Below are 17,743 nucleotides of genomic sequence, written 5' to 3' on the forward strand. Positions count from 1 at the left end.
ACTCAACGACAGCAACCAGCACGATTTAAGTGCTTTCTATATATACATCTATTGTCAACCAAAAGTATAGTTGTACAAATTCTGGTACACTGTACTAGTATAACTTGAAGAATATAATCCCTGTCTACAGAGCCTCATTCTGACTCAGAATGAAAGTGTGGCAGTACAATCAGTGATTACAATTTACACTAGCCTCCGCTAAGCCTCATTTTTGCCCAATTGTCATGGAACCCCGCATACGGCCATTGCGAAAATGACAGCACACATGTGCATTAAGTGAAAATAGTGAGGCGATTTATTGTCTTGGTCCTGCATCTAGAGAATAACGAGGCTGAATCCTGATTCCTCATGAAGTGCCCATACAATAACCTGTTTACACACCTCATAAAGGTCTAGAAACATTTAAACATTTGAAATAGGATCTGATAATCCTGAATACGAACATTTGAACTTGAATTCAAGTTCTTGTAAATTCCTACCATTCTAGGGAATGAACTACGCGCATAATGGTTAGGTATCAACACCAGAACCCAACCTCAGGCTGATCAAACAAGTCTGAGACCAGCGGTTATCATAAAGTCAAAGCGGGGGAAGAAATAGCACAGACACTTCCAGTATCCCGGGCGGCTAAGATGAAACTAGTGAGGGGCGAAGTCGAGGCTGAATTCGATTTTGATTGCGCTCTGAAATCTGATTGCTGAAAAGGTAATTGCGCTGACGTGGGGCGTTCAACTGCAGACCCGCTAAGACAACTTGAACCTATAGAGTCTGGATCGGTGACCCTGCACAATGTAGGATCACACACGCATGGCAGACGTGGCTGCCTTGAAGTTACGAGTCCGAGTACTATTTAGATTGGGGCTACGCCGCGGGGATTCTTTCTTTTCTTCACTTTTTTCTTCATTCTTACTACTTATTGCTATTTACTGTGCAGCAGTTTTACACTATATTACTTTTCTTCCAAACCTAATCTCAAAGTGCATTATTAATCATGGCGCAGGATACATGTGTTTCTGAATTTACATCTAGTGATGTTTGTGTATCTGGAGACGTATCTAAAGACGGTTCTGTTGTGCGGGAGACTGCCCTTGTACCTGAGAGTCATGTTGAGACTAATGGGAATGGTCATGTGTCTGGTATGTTCAACTTCGTTAGTATAGTATGGGTAATGACTAATTATTCAAGTTCCAGATGACACTCGCACTGCCACCTCAGATTCAGCCGCAGAAATTACAGAAACGAATGGAACGGTGGTACAGGGATCTACGGGTCGCCCTGCTACTAACGGTACTACCCACGGGGTTGAGACTAGTAAGCTTATGTTATCGATCTTGCAAGGATCTCGACTTATCAATATAGACCATGAAACCTTGAAAATCGCAAACGGAGAGGCCGAGATCAAGGCCCCGACGAATGTAGAATCCGAAATCAAAGAACTGATCAATGGAGAGACTGAGACGAAGAAGTTGACAAATGGAGTTGCGACAAAAGAAGTTTCAGCACATGAAATTCTGAAGAACGGGATTGTGACAAATGGGGATGTCAAGTCAGGTAAGTCACACCTGGTCGGGTATTACCAAACATGGCTAACATTTACTAGAAAACAAACCTGAAGAAGACAAAGCTACAGAAGCCAAGGTCGAAGTGAAGGTCGAAGACGAGGCTGAGAAGAAGATAGAGACCACAGAAGAAAACAAGACCGAGACTAAAGATGGCGAGGAAGTGAAAGATGAAACCAAAGCTGAGACGAAAGACGACAAGAAAGAGAAAGAAAAGGAAGAAGAGAAGACATATGAGCCTCCAGGCTCTATCATCGATGTCCACAAGCTCTACGAAATCAAGTCTGATGACAAAGTCACATGGACTAATGATTTCCCCGAGAGCTTGGTAGAACCAGCTGAGAACGAAGAATCAGCACAATACGCTCTGTTATTACGACACTCCAAGTGCTACAATGGGCGCAGAAACCTCTCTCTCCACTCCATCGTTATCCAGAGCGACCCACTGAAAAAATTCCTAGGGAAAGTCCTTGAGAACTACCCCAGGATCACAACAACATTACAACGACTGGAGTTCACCAGCCCTTTCAAACCCTTTGTTCACCGCTGGGAACAGCTTCTCAAATTTCGCGAAGAGGAGGAAGACCTCACCACAAAAAAGCACGCGGATCTCCTACACAAGACTCTGGTACAGGAGCTGGGTGACATCCTTTCCGAGAAGAGAGACCTCATCAGCAATGGTGTGATCACTCACGAGCTTCTCTGGACGATCTTTGAACCTGATGATGTGTTCGTCCATATCTCAGAAGAAGGGCGGAGTCGTGCATATGCCTTCGTGGAAGAAGATACAGATAGCTCAAAAACAACAGTCGTCACGGGCAAGGCTATTGAGTTCAACGGTAAGAAGTTTGGATACATCGATACGGATTTCAAGATCTGGTCGTTCGACGGTACCATGCCTATCACAGATCTAATTGTCTATCCGCTGAGATATCATACTGAAAAGGACACTCTTCGAGAATCGCTGATTGCGCGTGGAAAACGCTGGGAGGAGCATAAAGGATACCACTACAAGGCCTACGAGGGAATGTTATATGATGATCTTGTCGGAGAGCGTCATGTTAAGAGCCGTGTCATCATTGACGCGGAGGCCTTCAACCTCTTCCATCCTTCAAAGACAATCCGTACCTATGATTCCAATAGGTGTCCCCAGGAGTTGGGTGATGAGGACCGACTCATTGCCAGCCCGATGGTACACGGCTACTCATTGAAAGAAAAGGAGTGGTTCCCACTCTATGTAGAATACACAAAGGAGATCGAGTGGAGCACCGACGCTTTTGAGTCCCTAGTTCCAATCAGGGGCCAAGAAGATCTTAAGGACTTGCTTCTTGGTGTTGCAATAGCGCAGTCTCAGAAAAATGACATATTTGACGACATTATCCCGGGCAAGGGCCAAGGAATCATCATGCAGCTCAGTGGTCCATCGGGTGTGGGTAAAACCTTAACCGCGGAGTGTGTTGCCGAAGAGATGCGAGCTCCAATGTATACGATAAGTGCAAGTGAGCTTGGATACAGCACAGACCGAATGGAGAGAAAGCTGAAAGACATATTCCGCATGATTGTGAAATGGGGTGCTGTGTTGCTTCTCAACGAAGCGGATATGTTTATGGAAACTCGTGATGTGAGGAATGAGTTGGTATCGGTTTTCTTGCGAATGCTGGACAACTACGATGTAGGTCCCAACAAAACTCTCCTTTAGTAAGCGCCAACTAACAAGATTCTTCAGGGAATTCTCTTCCTCACAACAAATCGAGCAATACATGTAGATCCAGCCTTTGAATCTCGGATCCATCTGGCAATTGCATTTGAAGATCAAGATATTGCCTCGAGACGTCAAATCTGGACCCAATTGCTCAAGCGGATTCAAAACAACGATGAGTTTACAAGTGCTCAGCTTGCCAACTTGTCCTTGATAGAGTTGAACGGGCGAGATATCAGGAAAACCATCAAGCTCGCGAGTTTGATGGCGCTGTCCAAGAAAACCAAGCTAGGATATCAGATGATCCAGACTGTGTTGAAAACGCAGCAAAAGAGTTCCCAGAAGCTGAATTTCTATATCTGATCCATGCTGACCTTCAAGTTGTTAATACATAATGCATAATGAAACCACGACTCGAAAGAATCTATAAAATCCTCTCCATATATGGTAACATAATACAACTTGGAAGTCCTCACACTACGCTTCCAAAGCCCACACGCATACGGCACTGTACTAGTAGTAGCGAAATTGGCAGGCATTTTATACTCGAAATAATTAAACCAGATACGCATACGGCCGGGGAGACTAGTACAATGGCGCTATATCGCTGGCAGAAAAAAAGGAATACCATAACACTGGCAGACCTCATGGCCTTACGCCATCCCCTTCCCAACCTTCTTTCCAGATGTCTTCAATCTCTATGCTCCACGCCATTTATTTTCTAATTCAACACCCTTATAAAATTTTAATTTTAGTCCCTCTCAACTTAGCTATTTCTCACAACTCACAGTCTCCCTTTACCATAATTCACACTTCTCTGAAAAAGTACTAGTAACCAAGTTACTATTCCTTACTATTAAGAAGAGGCTTTTGTCACAACGGATCTTGTTCCTGATTTTTATTATAGCTAGAATCAACTTCTCCACACCATATAGTATCAGGCCGTTACTAGGGCTTCAGAGGTAATCAGGTATATATTATTAGGCTTTTTTACAGCCAAATGGCCAAGCAGCCAGTGGTGAAATATACGGTCAATATTTACTGTAGGAAAAATAGGTTATAGCTATAGGGCTGCTATAGTCTTCCATATCATAGCCCTAAATCAGTTTTCCATTCTCATATTTCTCCTTAATCGATTTGTTTGCATTCGTGATCCTGGTATTCTATTGGCTCGCTTAGTTGGGATGGCAGGTGAGAGAATTGAAGTCCCAGATCAATCTAAAGTATGAGATTGGCTGTGTTGTCATTCACTGAGTCAGATCAATCTCTCAATTTGCCTGTCTTCGCCTACGTTTCCTGTTTTGGAATGCGTGATCTTGTTGCCTTCCCCCAGGGCATAAATTCGTAAGATCTTCCTCTCTCACACTTTTTCCTTCTTCCAACTTCCTTCTTCTTCATCCATCTCCCCCCCATATTTCTCCTTGACCACATCATACTCCTTCATCAACATCCGTGAACATCTATCATCATCCATCATCATCATCTACTTATCCACCCTCAACACAACTTGGTTATAACAGACAAGGTGAGTAATTCGTAATTCACTCTCCTCGTGCGTATCTCCTCGTGCGTACCTGCGCGACTCCACACTTTTGGCGAACGTACTTAAGGTGCAGTCATGAAATACCCAGACTGACGTAGACCGCGTGGACCACGCAGATCCTATCCTACTCTTGATTTGAACATTCTTCCATCAAAATTCCATCCACCATCGAGACCATCCATTAAGACCAAGATTCCTTACTAACATGAGGCTTCAAAAAATCCTCCTATGTGACATGACTTTCAATCAAATTGACCCAACATTCTGTCAACGAACATTCTGTCAACGATGACCACGGATCCTCTAGCAAGATGATCCTGACAAGCATGATCTAAAAAGTCATAACCCCTCACCATCTCTGATATTGTCCTCTTCCAAGTCTAGTGTATCGTCTCAAATAGCACTGGAGCTAGTTCCCCTTGACCGCTCTGCCTGGGTTGACTTGTGTGTGTATCAATCCGTGAACTATCAAACATTCTTATTCCCCTCCCCCCCCCAAAAAAAGAAAACGACGCGACTCTTTTCAGAGGAGCGTCACCACACTCAAAAAACGCAACCCTTCCTTTTCGGAGAACTTATCATTGAAGACTTCAATGTTCTCTCCTCATGTCAACTGTTGACTCAATTGGTCTTGGTCTGATGGACCTCCTACTTCTGGGCTTGAGTGGAAAGGTAAATCTCCATACGTCCCCAATGGAACCCCGCTAATGAATCATCTCCACTGATCTACAGCCTAAATCTACTCCTTAGGCTCCACTTTTTCAGCATCGACAATCTCCGCCCATCCCCTGCGTGTCATATAGTCAGTTTATACACCTGGAACTTCTTCTGCCTTGTGTGTCGTAAGCTCTGCAGATTTTGCCACCATCTGCATGTCGAATCGTAATCGGAGGGGCGCAATCTGCAGGTCCACAGCACATAGCGGGGAGGAAGCTCCGGGCGGACCAACCAAACCAGATGCGGCTGTCAGTACAGTCTGTAGATCCTATCTTCCCTGACAGCTCAAAATGAGGATCGTCTTGACAAATGTCTGGGTATTTTACCCAAACAACCCAAAAGAAGAGAAAGAAAGAAAGAAAGCATGTACCTTCTACTGCCGCTGTATCAAGATGGACCACTGTAGGTGATCAATAAAATCCAATATCCTCTGTACACACCTCAGTCCACGATAATCTTAGAAACTGAATATCGTGGTATCGAGTCATAGCTCTAAACTTACTGGAGGGTCTCACACCATGGTCTAGCTAACCCGAAATAGGGAAAAGCAACTTGAACTGCCCTGAAGCCTGCACAGACGAGGTCTGCGGAACTATTTCGCAACTCCCGATATCTATAGTTAGATATAGCCAACTACTAGCAACCCTACAGATATCTAAAGTGAGAGATATCTAAAGTGAGAGATAGGTAAAGTAAGAGATAGCTAAATTAAGAGGAGTATACTTATGTTTAGACGGAATAGCCCTGGAGATAAAAGAGATCTACTATATTTAAAGATGACAGCCCTACCTAGAGCCACATGGATTCCAGGCTTTGGACATCTGGATGTTCTTATGTTCAAGTTCAAACGTTCTTACTAACTCTGTCTTTTAATCCTACTTGATATAGATAATCCTCAATTATCATAATCATGTCAAAAAATCAGACAATTCTGGACTAAACAACAGCATTAAGGTCAACTTGACGTAATAAAGCGCAAATTGCGGAGTTGATAGTTGATAGTTAGCAGTCAAAGCGACAAATATTGAGTTTAGCGCTAAGCCATTCTAAAAATAGTTAAATTTCGATGGTTTTAAGTCTCTTTATTGGCTGAGACAGATGCCAAGGTGAGGGTCCTTGTTAGCGTTGACTCCGTTCGGCGTTGAGTGTCAGTCTCGTCCAGACTCCACTGAAGAGTGTACAAGTTACTACGACACGGGTGATAATCAATTCAAGATTTCCTCATTTCGGCTATGGTGTTGCCTATTGTTTATGGATGATATTATCGCAGAAATTATTCGCTCTCTTCAAGGACTAGTAAATTAACAAAACAGCTTGATAATAATTCTGGGCTATCCTCACCTGGGCGGTTACAACTCCAATGATCAGGCTCGGGAGCCTTGGAGCTAGGACCCCTGAACAGCCCTACAGGATTCTGGGTACCGAAATTCCGAACGATAAACTTGTGTAGATTTCCAAGGTTTACACCGCCAGGGCTCAGGTACTTTAAATACCACATGGCATATGGGGGCTAATATGCACAGCCTCATATCCTCAGTGAACATTGACATTATAAGATCCCGGCTGATCTTTAGTGCACTTCCCACTCTCACTAACAACTCTCACAGGAACCCGCCTCAACAAAGATATCATGGCGTCGGACAATCTCTATGATTATTACCTTCCTAGCAAAATCACTGCCATTGTTTTTGCTGCGATTTTCGCTATTCTTACAGCCACACACTTATGGAGAATTATCGCAACCCGCCAATGGTTCGGTATGGCCATTGTGGTTGGAGGTCTTTGTATGTCTCCCATCTCACAATAATTCAAGATACCATACTAACGATTACCGCTCTACAGTCGAAACCGTTGCCCTCATCGCACGCGTCATCTCAAACATGCACCCCAATGAATCCGCTCCATACATCATCCAATATGTCCTGATCCTTCTCGCCCCGATTCTATACACCGCATCTGTGTACATGTTCCTGGGACGTTTAATCCGCGTATCTGGACATCCCGAGCTTTCGTTGATCCGTATCAACTGGATAACAAAGATTTTCGTCGTGTGCGATATCCTTTGTTTCTTGATCCAGGCATTTGGTGGAGTCAGTATCGCCAATCTGACCAATTCCAACGATAGCGCCTCGGAAATTGCCCATAGAATGAACATTGCATCCAACGTAATTCTCGGAGGTCTCGCACTCCAAGTCATTTTCTTCGTGATCTTCGCCTTGTGCGCCATGATCTTCCATATCCGGGTATCGAAGTCCGGTGTTGCGGAAACAGTGGATCCGTCCTTACGAATTAACATGATGCTTATCTCACTCTATATCGCCAGCCTACTTGTTACGGGTCGAAATATGTATCGTGTCGTTGAGTACAAGACTGGATCACATGGATACCTACAGGAACATGAGTGGCCGACTTATGGATTGGATGTCGGTCTTATGGCGCTTCTTATGTGTTTCACCTTGTTCTGGTACATTGCCGATACCAAGGCTCGTCTCAAGGGTAGCAAGTATGCTGCTGTTCATGATGGAGATAAGATTTGGAGTGATGATATGCATTCGGAGAATTACCCTCTTGCCCCGAGTGGTGTCATGCATGCTCCTTATGGCAATCCTCAGGATACTGCCTATGATAGTAGTTATGGCAGATACTACGGTGTTGAGCATGGCTACCGAGCCGCCTGATTGACTGGACTCATCATTCATGCATGATATGGCGTTTTCATTTCTATTCACCGTTGGGGTTATTTGTTATTAGAGCCCTCTTTATGATTACGATATTTGCCATTTCTTAAATCTCAATGGAATTTTTTTACGATACTACATTTCAGCAGGTCAAATCTATGGAACTGTCATAATTTCGAAGGGCTAACCTTTCATTAATATTGAATTGCAGAACATGGATGTTGGGTATAGTTAAAAATCAAGTATGAGATAAAGGCTCTATGGGTTTCAGCAAGCTGGGAGTCAACTGGTTGTCCTCTCCAAGGCATCTGATTAATGCCTTAATATTGAGGCAGCAAGTTGACACCTTAACTAACGTGATTCCCAAGCGAGCGGTCCGCCCAAGCGAGCGGTCCGGCTGACTAGAAATCGCGTCGCGACCGCGTCCTACCATCTTCAACCACCCACCATGCCACCAATACGTTCTAAAACCTCTCGAAATTCTCTCGAACAAGAGGGAAGGATCTTACTTGCTATAGAAGCTATTCGGAAGAAAGATATCACCAACGAGCACGAAGTTGCACGTGTATTCGATGTACCTCGCTCTACGTTACGGCGCCGCCTTGCCGGCCATACTAATCGATCCGAAACTCGCGCAAATAGCCATAAATTGAATGAAAACGAAGAGAATTCACTTCTGCAGTGGGTGACTCTATGGATATACGGGGAGCTGCCCCCCGCCCAGCTACTGTCCAAGAAATGGCGAATATTCTACTCGCAGCGCGTGGCCAGGACCCCCCTCAAACTGTTGGTAAAAATTGGGTTACCAACTTCGTTAAACGACATTCAGAGCTTACTACTCATTTCTCTCGACGATGTAATTATGAGCGTGCGAAAATGGAGGATCCAAAAGTGGTTCAAGAATGGTTTAATCTTGTTTTTCAGACAATTCAAGAGAATGGTATTCTATCAGAGGATATCTATAATTTTGATGAGACTGGATTTGCAATGGGACTTACAGCAACTGCTAAGGTTGTTACTCGTTCTCGATATTATGGTCGACGATCACTTTTACAGCCTGGAAATCGTGAATGGGTAACAGCTATTGAAACAATTAATGTATCTGGATGGGCCCTTCCACCAGTGATTATTTTTAAAGGCAAAGTTTTGATTGAAGGATGGTTTAAGAACCTTCCACTTGACTGGCGATTTGAAACTAGTCCAAATGGATGGACAACTGATGAAATTGGACTTCGATGGCTTCAAAAACACTTTATTCCAGCAACAACTGAACGTACACTTGGAAAATATCGACTATTAATTCTCGATGGTCATGGGAGTCATTTAACTCCCCAATTTGACCAGATTTGCAAAGAGAATAATATTATTCCAATTTGTATGCCAGCTCATTCTTCACATTTACATCAACCGCTTGATGTTGGATGTTTTTCACCTCTTAAGCGTGCATATGGTCGGCTTGTTGAGAATCAAATGCGGCTTGGTTTTAACCATGTTGATAAATTTGATTTTCTTGAAGCCTACCCAATCGCTCGTAAAGAGGCTTTTCAAACCGAAATCATTAAAAACAGCTTTGCAGCAACTGGTTTAGTACCATTCAACCCAGATCGAGTACTTTCTAAGTTGAATATTCTTCTTCGAACACCTACACCCCCAGGTAGCCGCCCTACCAGTCAATCAAGCCAATTTTCACCTAAGACACCCCAAAACCTTATCCAGCTTCAACGGCAAGCTAGTTCAATCAAAGCTCTTCTTCAACAACGCTCAAGAAGCCCTCCAAGTCCACTCAAACAGCAAATTGATCAAGTTCTTAAGGCCTGTGAGATTCAGATGCATTCAACAGCTTTATTGGAGGTTGAAACACGCAAATTACGTGCCGCCCATGAGAAGCAGAAGCAGAAGCGCAAGCGGTCTACTAGGCAGATACCTAATGAGGGTGGGATGACGGTTCAAGAGGGCCAGGAAGCTATACAGCGTGCTATACAGGTGGTTGAAACACCAGTTGCCCCTCCCGTACCGCGGCCCAGGGCACCTGTTTTACCACCTCAGCGAGCTAGGAGAAAGCTACCGACATGTAAAAAGTGTGGAGAAGAAGGACATAGATCAGATCATTGTGATATTTAGATAAATATTTAATATATTGGCGTTATGGTTCTAATAATTATAATTAAAATAGTAGGGTAGGCAGTAGCCGGACCGCTCGCTTGGGCGGACCGCTCGCTTGGGAATCACGTTAATGCCTTCATGCCTTGATGCCTGACCGGAGTATTTCCAGTCCACATGAGATCGGCCAATTGCCACCTCCTTACTTGTACTTGTTACTCCACCTGGGCATACACCTGGCACTTTACGGCCTCATTCGCCCCCGGTTGTCTCACAATTCTAACCGCGCGCAAACATTTGTACAACACCATCTGAAAAAGCCGGTTTTTGTGGAAATCTATAATAAGAATGGCTTCTATGGGATTCTTATAGAGCCTCATTATACCAAAACACTAGACTCCGGGGGTGAATCTGACAGCATGATGGTGTCCGCAGACCCTTAAATGGTGTCATTGGCAAATTGCGGAGTAAAGAACTACGGTCCAATCAAGTCAACTAGATTCATAGTATAAATGCTTACTACCCCGTATTCTAGGTACATAATTCAAGACAACAATGATTTGACTTTATATACATCTCAGTGATCTCATCCATTAAAAAGAGTCAACTGGTACACCCCTATTTCCAACAATGGAACAAGGGGGGTTAAGGCTCCATTCCCGCGTCATTATTGTTTGGGAAATAGTCACCGACCCCTTCATTGGCCCCACCAAAGGCCCAGAAGTGCCGCCATGAATTTTGTCTGGGCCGTAACAGTTCAAATCCCCTGTCACCCTGTGTAATGAGCGGATCGACGTTGCTGATCTGCGCACTGCCCCAGTCCCCCAGTCCCCTTCAACCCTTCGACTATTCAACTCTGCCTTCATGGCTTCTGTTTTGTTTCCTTGACCGTGTCACTCTTTTCCCATACAATGTTTTGGTTTGGCGTGTTGCTGCTGTTGGCGCAGAATGCGGTTGCCTGGCACTCAGATGATGATTTGATGTCCTTCAAAACAGTATGTTAAACCTGATTATGCCACTCTGACGTATCTGTGAAGTTAATATCCACGTCTTCTTAGCTTCCCGATGCCAGGGCCGTCAAATTCGACATTCATTACGAGGATCGCGATAGTGTTAGCCCGGGATACTGGTTTGTCTCGCCATATTTACACATCGAGCCTGATGGCCCCATCAGCCTATACGAGCAATATCAAATCGGTCCACACATCTACGATCAGGATGGGGTAAGTCTGTCATCTACCACCACCCACCGGCACATATAACTAACGTATTAATAGCGCCTTGTATGGACAGGATCACCCATGTTTGACAACCGCAACGTTTTCGACTTCAAAGCCGTGTCGCTCTTTAACGAAACATTCATTTCTCTTATTCTACAATATACCCATGACGGCAAGGAACGGGGGTTCGGTATGATTCTGGATCAAAACTATGAAGTCTTTCGCAAGCTTTCATTGAGAAATGATCTGGGGGTATTCGACATCCACGAATTCAATATCCTCGATAATGGAGAATCTGCGCTGGTCACCAACTACCTCTCGGAGGAGATCACACTGGAAGCATTCGGCCGTCCTACAGAGAAGACATGGTTGGAGTATGGAGGCTTTGCTGAAATTGATATCAACACAGCAGATGTGCTCTATCACTGGAACTCATTTGTTGAGGTTCCCCTCGCGGAAACCGTCCACTATCATCCCGACTCTCGCGTTGAGGGCGCCCCTGGCTGGGACTATGTGCATATCAACTCAGTGGACAAGAACGAGAACGGTGATTATCTGATTTCCATGCGTTTCACAAATACTGTCTATATGATCTCTGGTCAGACTGGCACTATCATGTGGCGGCTGGGTGGACAGGGTCACAGTGACTTTTCCCAAGACTTTGTCTTCTCCAAGCAGCACGACGCCAAGTTCATCGAATCTTCTGGTACACGACACGTCATTTCATTTTTGAACAATGCCTCCGACGAGGAATTCGCCGAAGAAGAGATCTCATCAGCCCTGATCGTGGAACTGGAGACTGGTACAACACCGATGACCGCCCGTGTTCTCCGCCGCTACAATCGCCCGGATAAGAGCCTGACTCGCCTTCGTGGAAACACTCAACAGCTCCCGAATAAGAACATGTTCGTCTGTTGGAGTCAAGGCGGTTACATCTCTGAGTTCTCTCCCGATGGAAGAGTATTGATGAGCGCCAGTTTCACATCTGATCGCTATTCCAATTACCGTGCGTACAAGTTTGAGTTTACCGGTCGCCCGAACACCCCTCCAGATCTTGTAGCTTCCGTGTACGGCAGCGATGTGACGAACCTCATCACCACTGTACATGTCAGTTGGAACGGAGCAACGGATGTCGCCTGGTGGAACCTCTATGCTCAATCATCTGAATTCGATCGCCCTGTTTTCATTGGAAACGTTTCTAAATACGACTTTGAGACTATGTTCATGGCCAGTGGGTACATGGATTGGATATCCGTGGAAGCTGTTCACCAAAATGGACAGGTCCTAGGTACCTCCAAGGTCCACCGCACAAAAGCACCCAATTGGAAAGCTGTTGGGTGGTCAGGCTACTCCGGAGTTCCAAAGCCCCAGGACCCCTCCACACTTGAAGCTATCGGAGCTAGCGATTCCACAAACCAAGGAAACAACGCAGCCGAAGTTGAGGTCATAAAGGCAACTCATATGCTCAACCACTCCTATGAAACCATCCGTGAAATCGGAGGTCTCTTCGCACTCATTTTACTTTTAGCGGTGATGACTGGCATCATGGCCAGTTATTTGTTGATTAGAGGCTGGCGGGTCCGTCTCTATCATCTTGTTCCTTTGGAGGAAGGTCTACCCGATGAGGAACATCGACTCCAACCTGAAATGGCGGAGTGATTCCTTGGACCTTTATCTTCTACTTGCATTGTTCTTGGAGTTACTGTATATCTCGGTTCATTCTGATGACATGTTTCTATCTGTAAATAGCCGCCGTTATTTCACCAATCATTGAGCCTTTCTTTCCTATATCATCACAGTCAAATACACTGATTTGTCAAAGTCAAGATAGTAGTAACCTTCCATTAACCCACACGTCGTCTATGTCGGATATTCTCTCGACATCATTTCATCATTTCACCATTCTACTGCCTAAGTTATAACTCCTCCCCAGGGGTTTTTATTTTTCTCTCTCTCCCCACTACCTCTCTCACCGCAATACTGTCTCGCCACTCAGAGTCTGAACATTGATTGACATTGAGATCGTCAAAATACGACATACCATACTCATGTCTACCGAAGCTTCCAAGTTTCATCACACTTTAATTCCCCAAGATCCGGGTGGGTCAAAGCATTGAACTTGACGATACACCAATTTCACCGGAAGTCCGGGGATGGCCCGTTTCATGAGCTCCTCGTTTAACCGCACATAACAAGTATACCACTTAAAAATTATGGCCTAGATCATGTCAAGAGCCTCGGGACCCATATTTCGCTACCAATTAACCTTTTTGAATGTATTCTTCATTGTTGAGGCCCACAAATTACATGATAAGAACCTTTAAACCGAAAGGGATTTCCGATTCGGGAATAAAAACACACAATTATTCCCGACTTACCATTCCCGATGATATCCATATCTCTTTCCCGAAGTTTCTATATTAGTTATCTGGGTGACTCAAATTCGCCATCCAGATTAAATCACTTATTTCTTTTGTGCGTTACCAGAATTCCACATTCTCAATTTCTCCCTTCAACTCAAATTCTACATTGGGACAATTGAACCAAATCCACACAATGCCATCAACCAATCTCTGTCTGGACGAATCATGTCCTCCATACAGTCTAATGGACGATTATAGCGAAGGAGCTCACCCACAAATCCTGGAAGCACTTCTGCGCACAAACTCAACACAACAAGTCTCATACGGCGGTGATGAGTACAGCGATTCAGCACGAGAATTAATCCGTTCAAAAATAAACTGCACTGCTTCCGAAGCAGAAATATTTTTCGTGCCTAGCGGAACGTCCGCAAACTTGATCTCAATCGCTAGCTGCCTGCGTCCTTATGAAGCTGTTATCACTCTTGAATCTGGCCATATCGCCTGTAAAGAGGCTGGTGCAATTGAAGCAACTGGTCACAAACTCATTCTTGTTCCACCGGTTGATGGAAAGATGACTGTGATCAATTTGCAAAAGGCCATTCAACAGAATCAGTTCTTTCCTCATATGGCTAAGCCGCGTCTTCTTTATATTTCTAATGCTTCGGAAACTGGAACTGTGTACACGAAACGGGAATTGAGCAGTTTGTCTGCTTGTTGCAAGCAGTCCAACCTACTACTTATGGTTGATGGTGCCCGAATTGGAACCGCATTGTGTTCGAAGAAGAATGATATGACTCTGAGAGAGATCTTCGATTTCAGTGATATTTTCTGGATCGGAGGAACGAAGGCTGGTGCATTAATGGGCGAGGCAATCGTTGTGAAGAAGCACCTCGCAGAGGGATTCGTCTTCCACCTTAAACAACACGGTGCTTTGCTGGCAAAGGGCCGAATCATGGGTGTGCAATTTATGGAATTGTTCCGGGATGATCTGTTTTTCACCTTGGCTGAACATGCGAACGCAATGGCTGAGAAGATCTCGGCTAACTTCGAGTGTCTCGGTCATGAACTTGCTGCTGAGACGGCTACCAACCAAGTCTTTGTTACTTTGCCTGAGAATCTGGTTCGGAAGTTGCAAGATAGATTCAGGTTTTATAATTGGGAGCAATTGGATGATGGAAGGGTGGTTATTCGGATTGTTACGTCCTGGGCTACGGATGAAATGCAGGTTGATAAGTTTAATGCGTGGGTGGCGCACTGGACTGCGGCCAAGGAGTTTTAATTAGCGTTGCATTATGTTTAAGCGAAGTGATTGTGATAGATCTAATGAATAAATTACTAATTGATACATATTCCTATTCCAAATAATTCATATATAAAATAGACCTGATCTATACAATGATGTCACATGATGTGCTACACAAGTTGACACCTTAGATTCCTGGCCGCCCGTCGTGTACCACATTCTCCCTCGCGCACTCAGATCAGAGGATTCCAAGTCGTAATAATTGAATTGATCCGATTTATCTGAGTCTTCACGTCTCAATAATTTATAATAGCAAGACTTGGTGCCCATTCAGGCTGGGCCTCCTGAGCCATCCTAATGAGGTTGTCGATATCTTGCGATTCATGTCGGTGAGAAAGGCATAATAAATCGGAACGTTCAATGGGACCATCACTAACTATAACTAGTCGAGCAAAGGTGAAATGCATTCATTTTGGCACTCCGCCTTGCCAACGATGTGAGAAAAGCAAAAAGGATGAATGTGTCCTCACAGATCCTCGAGCTTCAAGGCCAAGTACACGAGGCACTCACAGAGCCGTCGGTGGCCCATCTAATAAGAGACGAGCCACAAGAGTACCATCAGATGACAAATATGACCGGAACTCTGCACGAGAAATTTCTCACACTGGATCAACAAGTCATGAAAATCCCATATTAGCTTTACCGACATCCATCGTGATCGCTGCGATTGAAACATATCGGAAAAAATTCCCGATAACGAATTTCCTTCATTACCCTTCTTTAATTTCTGACATCTCTTCCAATCTCCAATCAGTTGATCCGGTTTTCATTGCGTCCCTGCTTTCACTATGTGTGCGTTTCATGAGTGCGGATGCTCTCGAAGATGAGGAAACATATGCCGGCTATGCGAGAAAGCATCTGGCACAACGAGTCATGGAGGCACCTTCGTTATACCTCGCACAATCCCTCGTTATGATATCATTCTACGAGTGGGGAACTGGGCGACCATATCAAGCATGGATGTACAGCGGTGCGTATGAGAATGGCACCGGAAATACAAAATTGAACTAACTTATCCAGGAATGGCAACATACATGATCCAATCCCTATTGAAAATGGCAGACGACAGCATGGAACACAGTCCCCACGAGTTCCACGCTTCCCAGACTCAATACGAACAGCTTGTTCGTACATACTGGTGCTGCTTTGCGCAAGACTGTGAGCTTAGCTCCGGCGCTCGGCAGCATTTCGCATTATCCTTTTCTCAGATCTCAGTTCCACTTCCCATCAGTGACAGGGACTTTACATTTAATCATGTTCCCGAGTCCAGATTAATGCCTGTTGATATGAATAGACAGAACTCACTAGCAAGGAACTTGACTATCGAACACGGTCTAACGATCGTCACACGTGGATTTGATATTTTCGTGCGGATTTTACGATTCGCAAATGAGCATCGCCGTGCATTGGCATCTATTGGCTCGGATGACTCTGCTACATCGCCACTTCATCAAACTTGGCAGAGACTCAAGGCAGAATTGGATGAGTGGAGATCTCTACAAGATCGGACAGTACACTATCCTGCGACGAGTGCACAGGCACATGTGGCTCTTGGATATGGTGAACTATTCGCATACATCAACTTGATTCATTCCATGAGGTATATTACTTTTCCCCAGTCTTGATCCTTCGAAATGATAAAGAGCCTGAACCGCCACTGACAGAATCCAGTATATTATTCCTTCATCGCGATCGCTTTCTGTCTAATCTGAATCCTGACTCCGACGTTTTCCACGATATGAACGACGATGATCAACAAGAACCCGGCACAATCAAGGAGCTCTTCGAAGCAGCTCAAAACATCAGCGGGGTCTTATCAGCTCTAGAAGCATCTGAAGCACCTGTGATGACACCTTATTCCGGATTCAGTGTCTTTGTCGCCGCACATATCAACATGTACGGAACGATCGCGCCACTCCGATACCCCGGTGGACTTGAGCGCGCAGAGGAGGAAAAGAGCAAGAATCTGATATACCTGGAGCGATTGAGTAGATTGTGGCCTGTTGGTCGAAGCTGGGTTAGTAGTTTGCCAATGGATGTTAGGATTCCAACTAACTTTAACAGTGGCGAACGGTTCAAGAAGCCAATCGGTTCTACGAAACGGTTAAGAGTACCCAGGTGCAACCCGAGTCTGGTATCCATAGTCCACGACGCTTTGCACTAGTTGGTGGTCTGGATGAATATGGCGATATTCGGTCACGGCCGAATCGCGAGATGCAGATTACCCGATCCATGACTGAGCCTCACGCGGAGAATCCACATCAGTCGCATCACCCATTGCCCTCTCCACATCCAGAGAGCGAAACTTCATTCCTCGAGAGAGAGAACCCCGGACAGGGAGGGTATCCTGATTTAGAGACAGATATGTTCGAATGGCCGTTCATCGATGCATCTTGGTCTGCTGGGTTCGACGCCGGACTTGATGGACTGTGGCATCACTCAGGATTATTTGACCCGAACACATCATTAAGGTAGAAGGTTAATTGAAAAAGAAAAATGACCAGTAGGCCGATTATGAATTATTCGAACTTGAACAAAGTCTATATTCTATAACACTTGTA

At 44.7% G+C, this 17,743-nt stretch overlaps 5 protein-coding genes across 5 annotated transcripts; all 5 read left to right on the forward strand.

Annotated features, from left to right (window-relative positions):
- Positions 1–991: 991 nt before the first annotated feature.
- On the forward strand, positions 992–3,621 carry N7483_004603 (ATP-binding protein; the record flags this gene model as incomplete). Its single annotated transcript, XM_057088040.1, has 5 exons — positions 992–1,136; positions 1,186–1,311; positions 1,360–1,551; positions 1,601–3,231; positions 3,286–3,621. The coding sequence occupies 5 exons, from the start codon at positions 992–994 to the stop codon at positions 3,619–3,621; spliced, it is 2,430 nt and encodes an 809-aa protein (XP_056947869.1).
- Positions 3,622–7,148: 3,527 nt separating this feature from the next.
- Positions 7,149–8,196, forward strand: N7483_004604 (RTA1 domain-containing protein; the record flags this gene model as incomplete). The annotated part of the gene is made up of 2 exons (XM_057088041.1): positions 7,149–7,302; positions 7,361–8,196. 2 exons carry the CDS (start codon positions 7,149–7,151, stop codon positions 8,194–8,196), a joined length of 990 nt encoding a protein of 329 aa, XP_056947870.1.
- A 3,011-nt stretch (positions 8,197–11,207) lies between these two features.
- N7483_004605 (uncharacterized protein) lies at positions 11,208–13,175 on the forward strand (the record flags this gene model as incomplete). Its single annotated transcript, XM_057088042.1, has 3 exons — positions 11,208–11,291; positions 11,355–11,519; positions 11,574–13,175. The coding sequence occupies 3 exons, from the start codon at positions 11,208–11,210 to the stop codon at positions 13,173–13,175; spliced, it is 1,851 nt and encodes a 616-aa protein (XP_056947871.1).
- An 897-nt stretch (positions 13,176–14,072) lies between these two features.
- N7483_004606 (threonine aldolase family protein) lies at positions 14,073–15,158 on the forward strand (the record flags this gene model as incomplete). Its single annotated transcript, XM_057088043.1, has 1 exon — positions 14,073–15,158. One exon carries the CDS (start codon positions 14,073–14,075, stop codon positions 15,156–15,158), a length of 1,086 nt encoding a protein of 361 aa, XP_056947872.1.
- An 825-nt stretch (positions 15,159–15,983) lies between these two features.
- On the forward strand, positions 15,984–17,657 carry N7483_004607 (transcription factor domain-containing protein; the record flags this gene model as incomplete). Its single annotated transcript, XM_057088044.1, has 4 exons — positions 15,984–16,152; positions 16,203–16,782; positions 16,854–17,199; positions 17,247–17,657. 4 exons carry the CDS (start codon positions 15,984–15,986, stop codon positions 17,655–17,657), a joined length of 1,506 nt encoding a protein of 501 aa, XP_056947873.1.
- Positions 17,658–17,743: the final 86 nt, after the last annotated feature.

This window comes from Penicillium malachiteum (genome assembly GCF_028827825.1).
Source record: "Penicillium malachiteum strain IBT 17515 chromosome Unknown utg000002l:1.0-8849297.0:1.0-8852440.0, whole genome shotgun sequence".
Classification (NCBI taxonomy): Eukaryota; Fungi; Ascomycota; class Eurotiomycetes; order Eurotiales; family Aspergillaceae; genus Penicillium; species Penicillium malachiteum.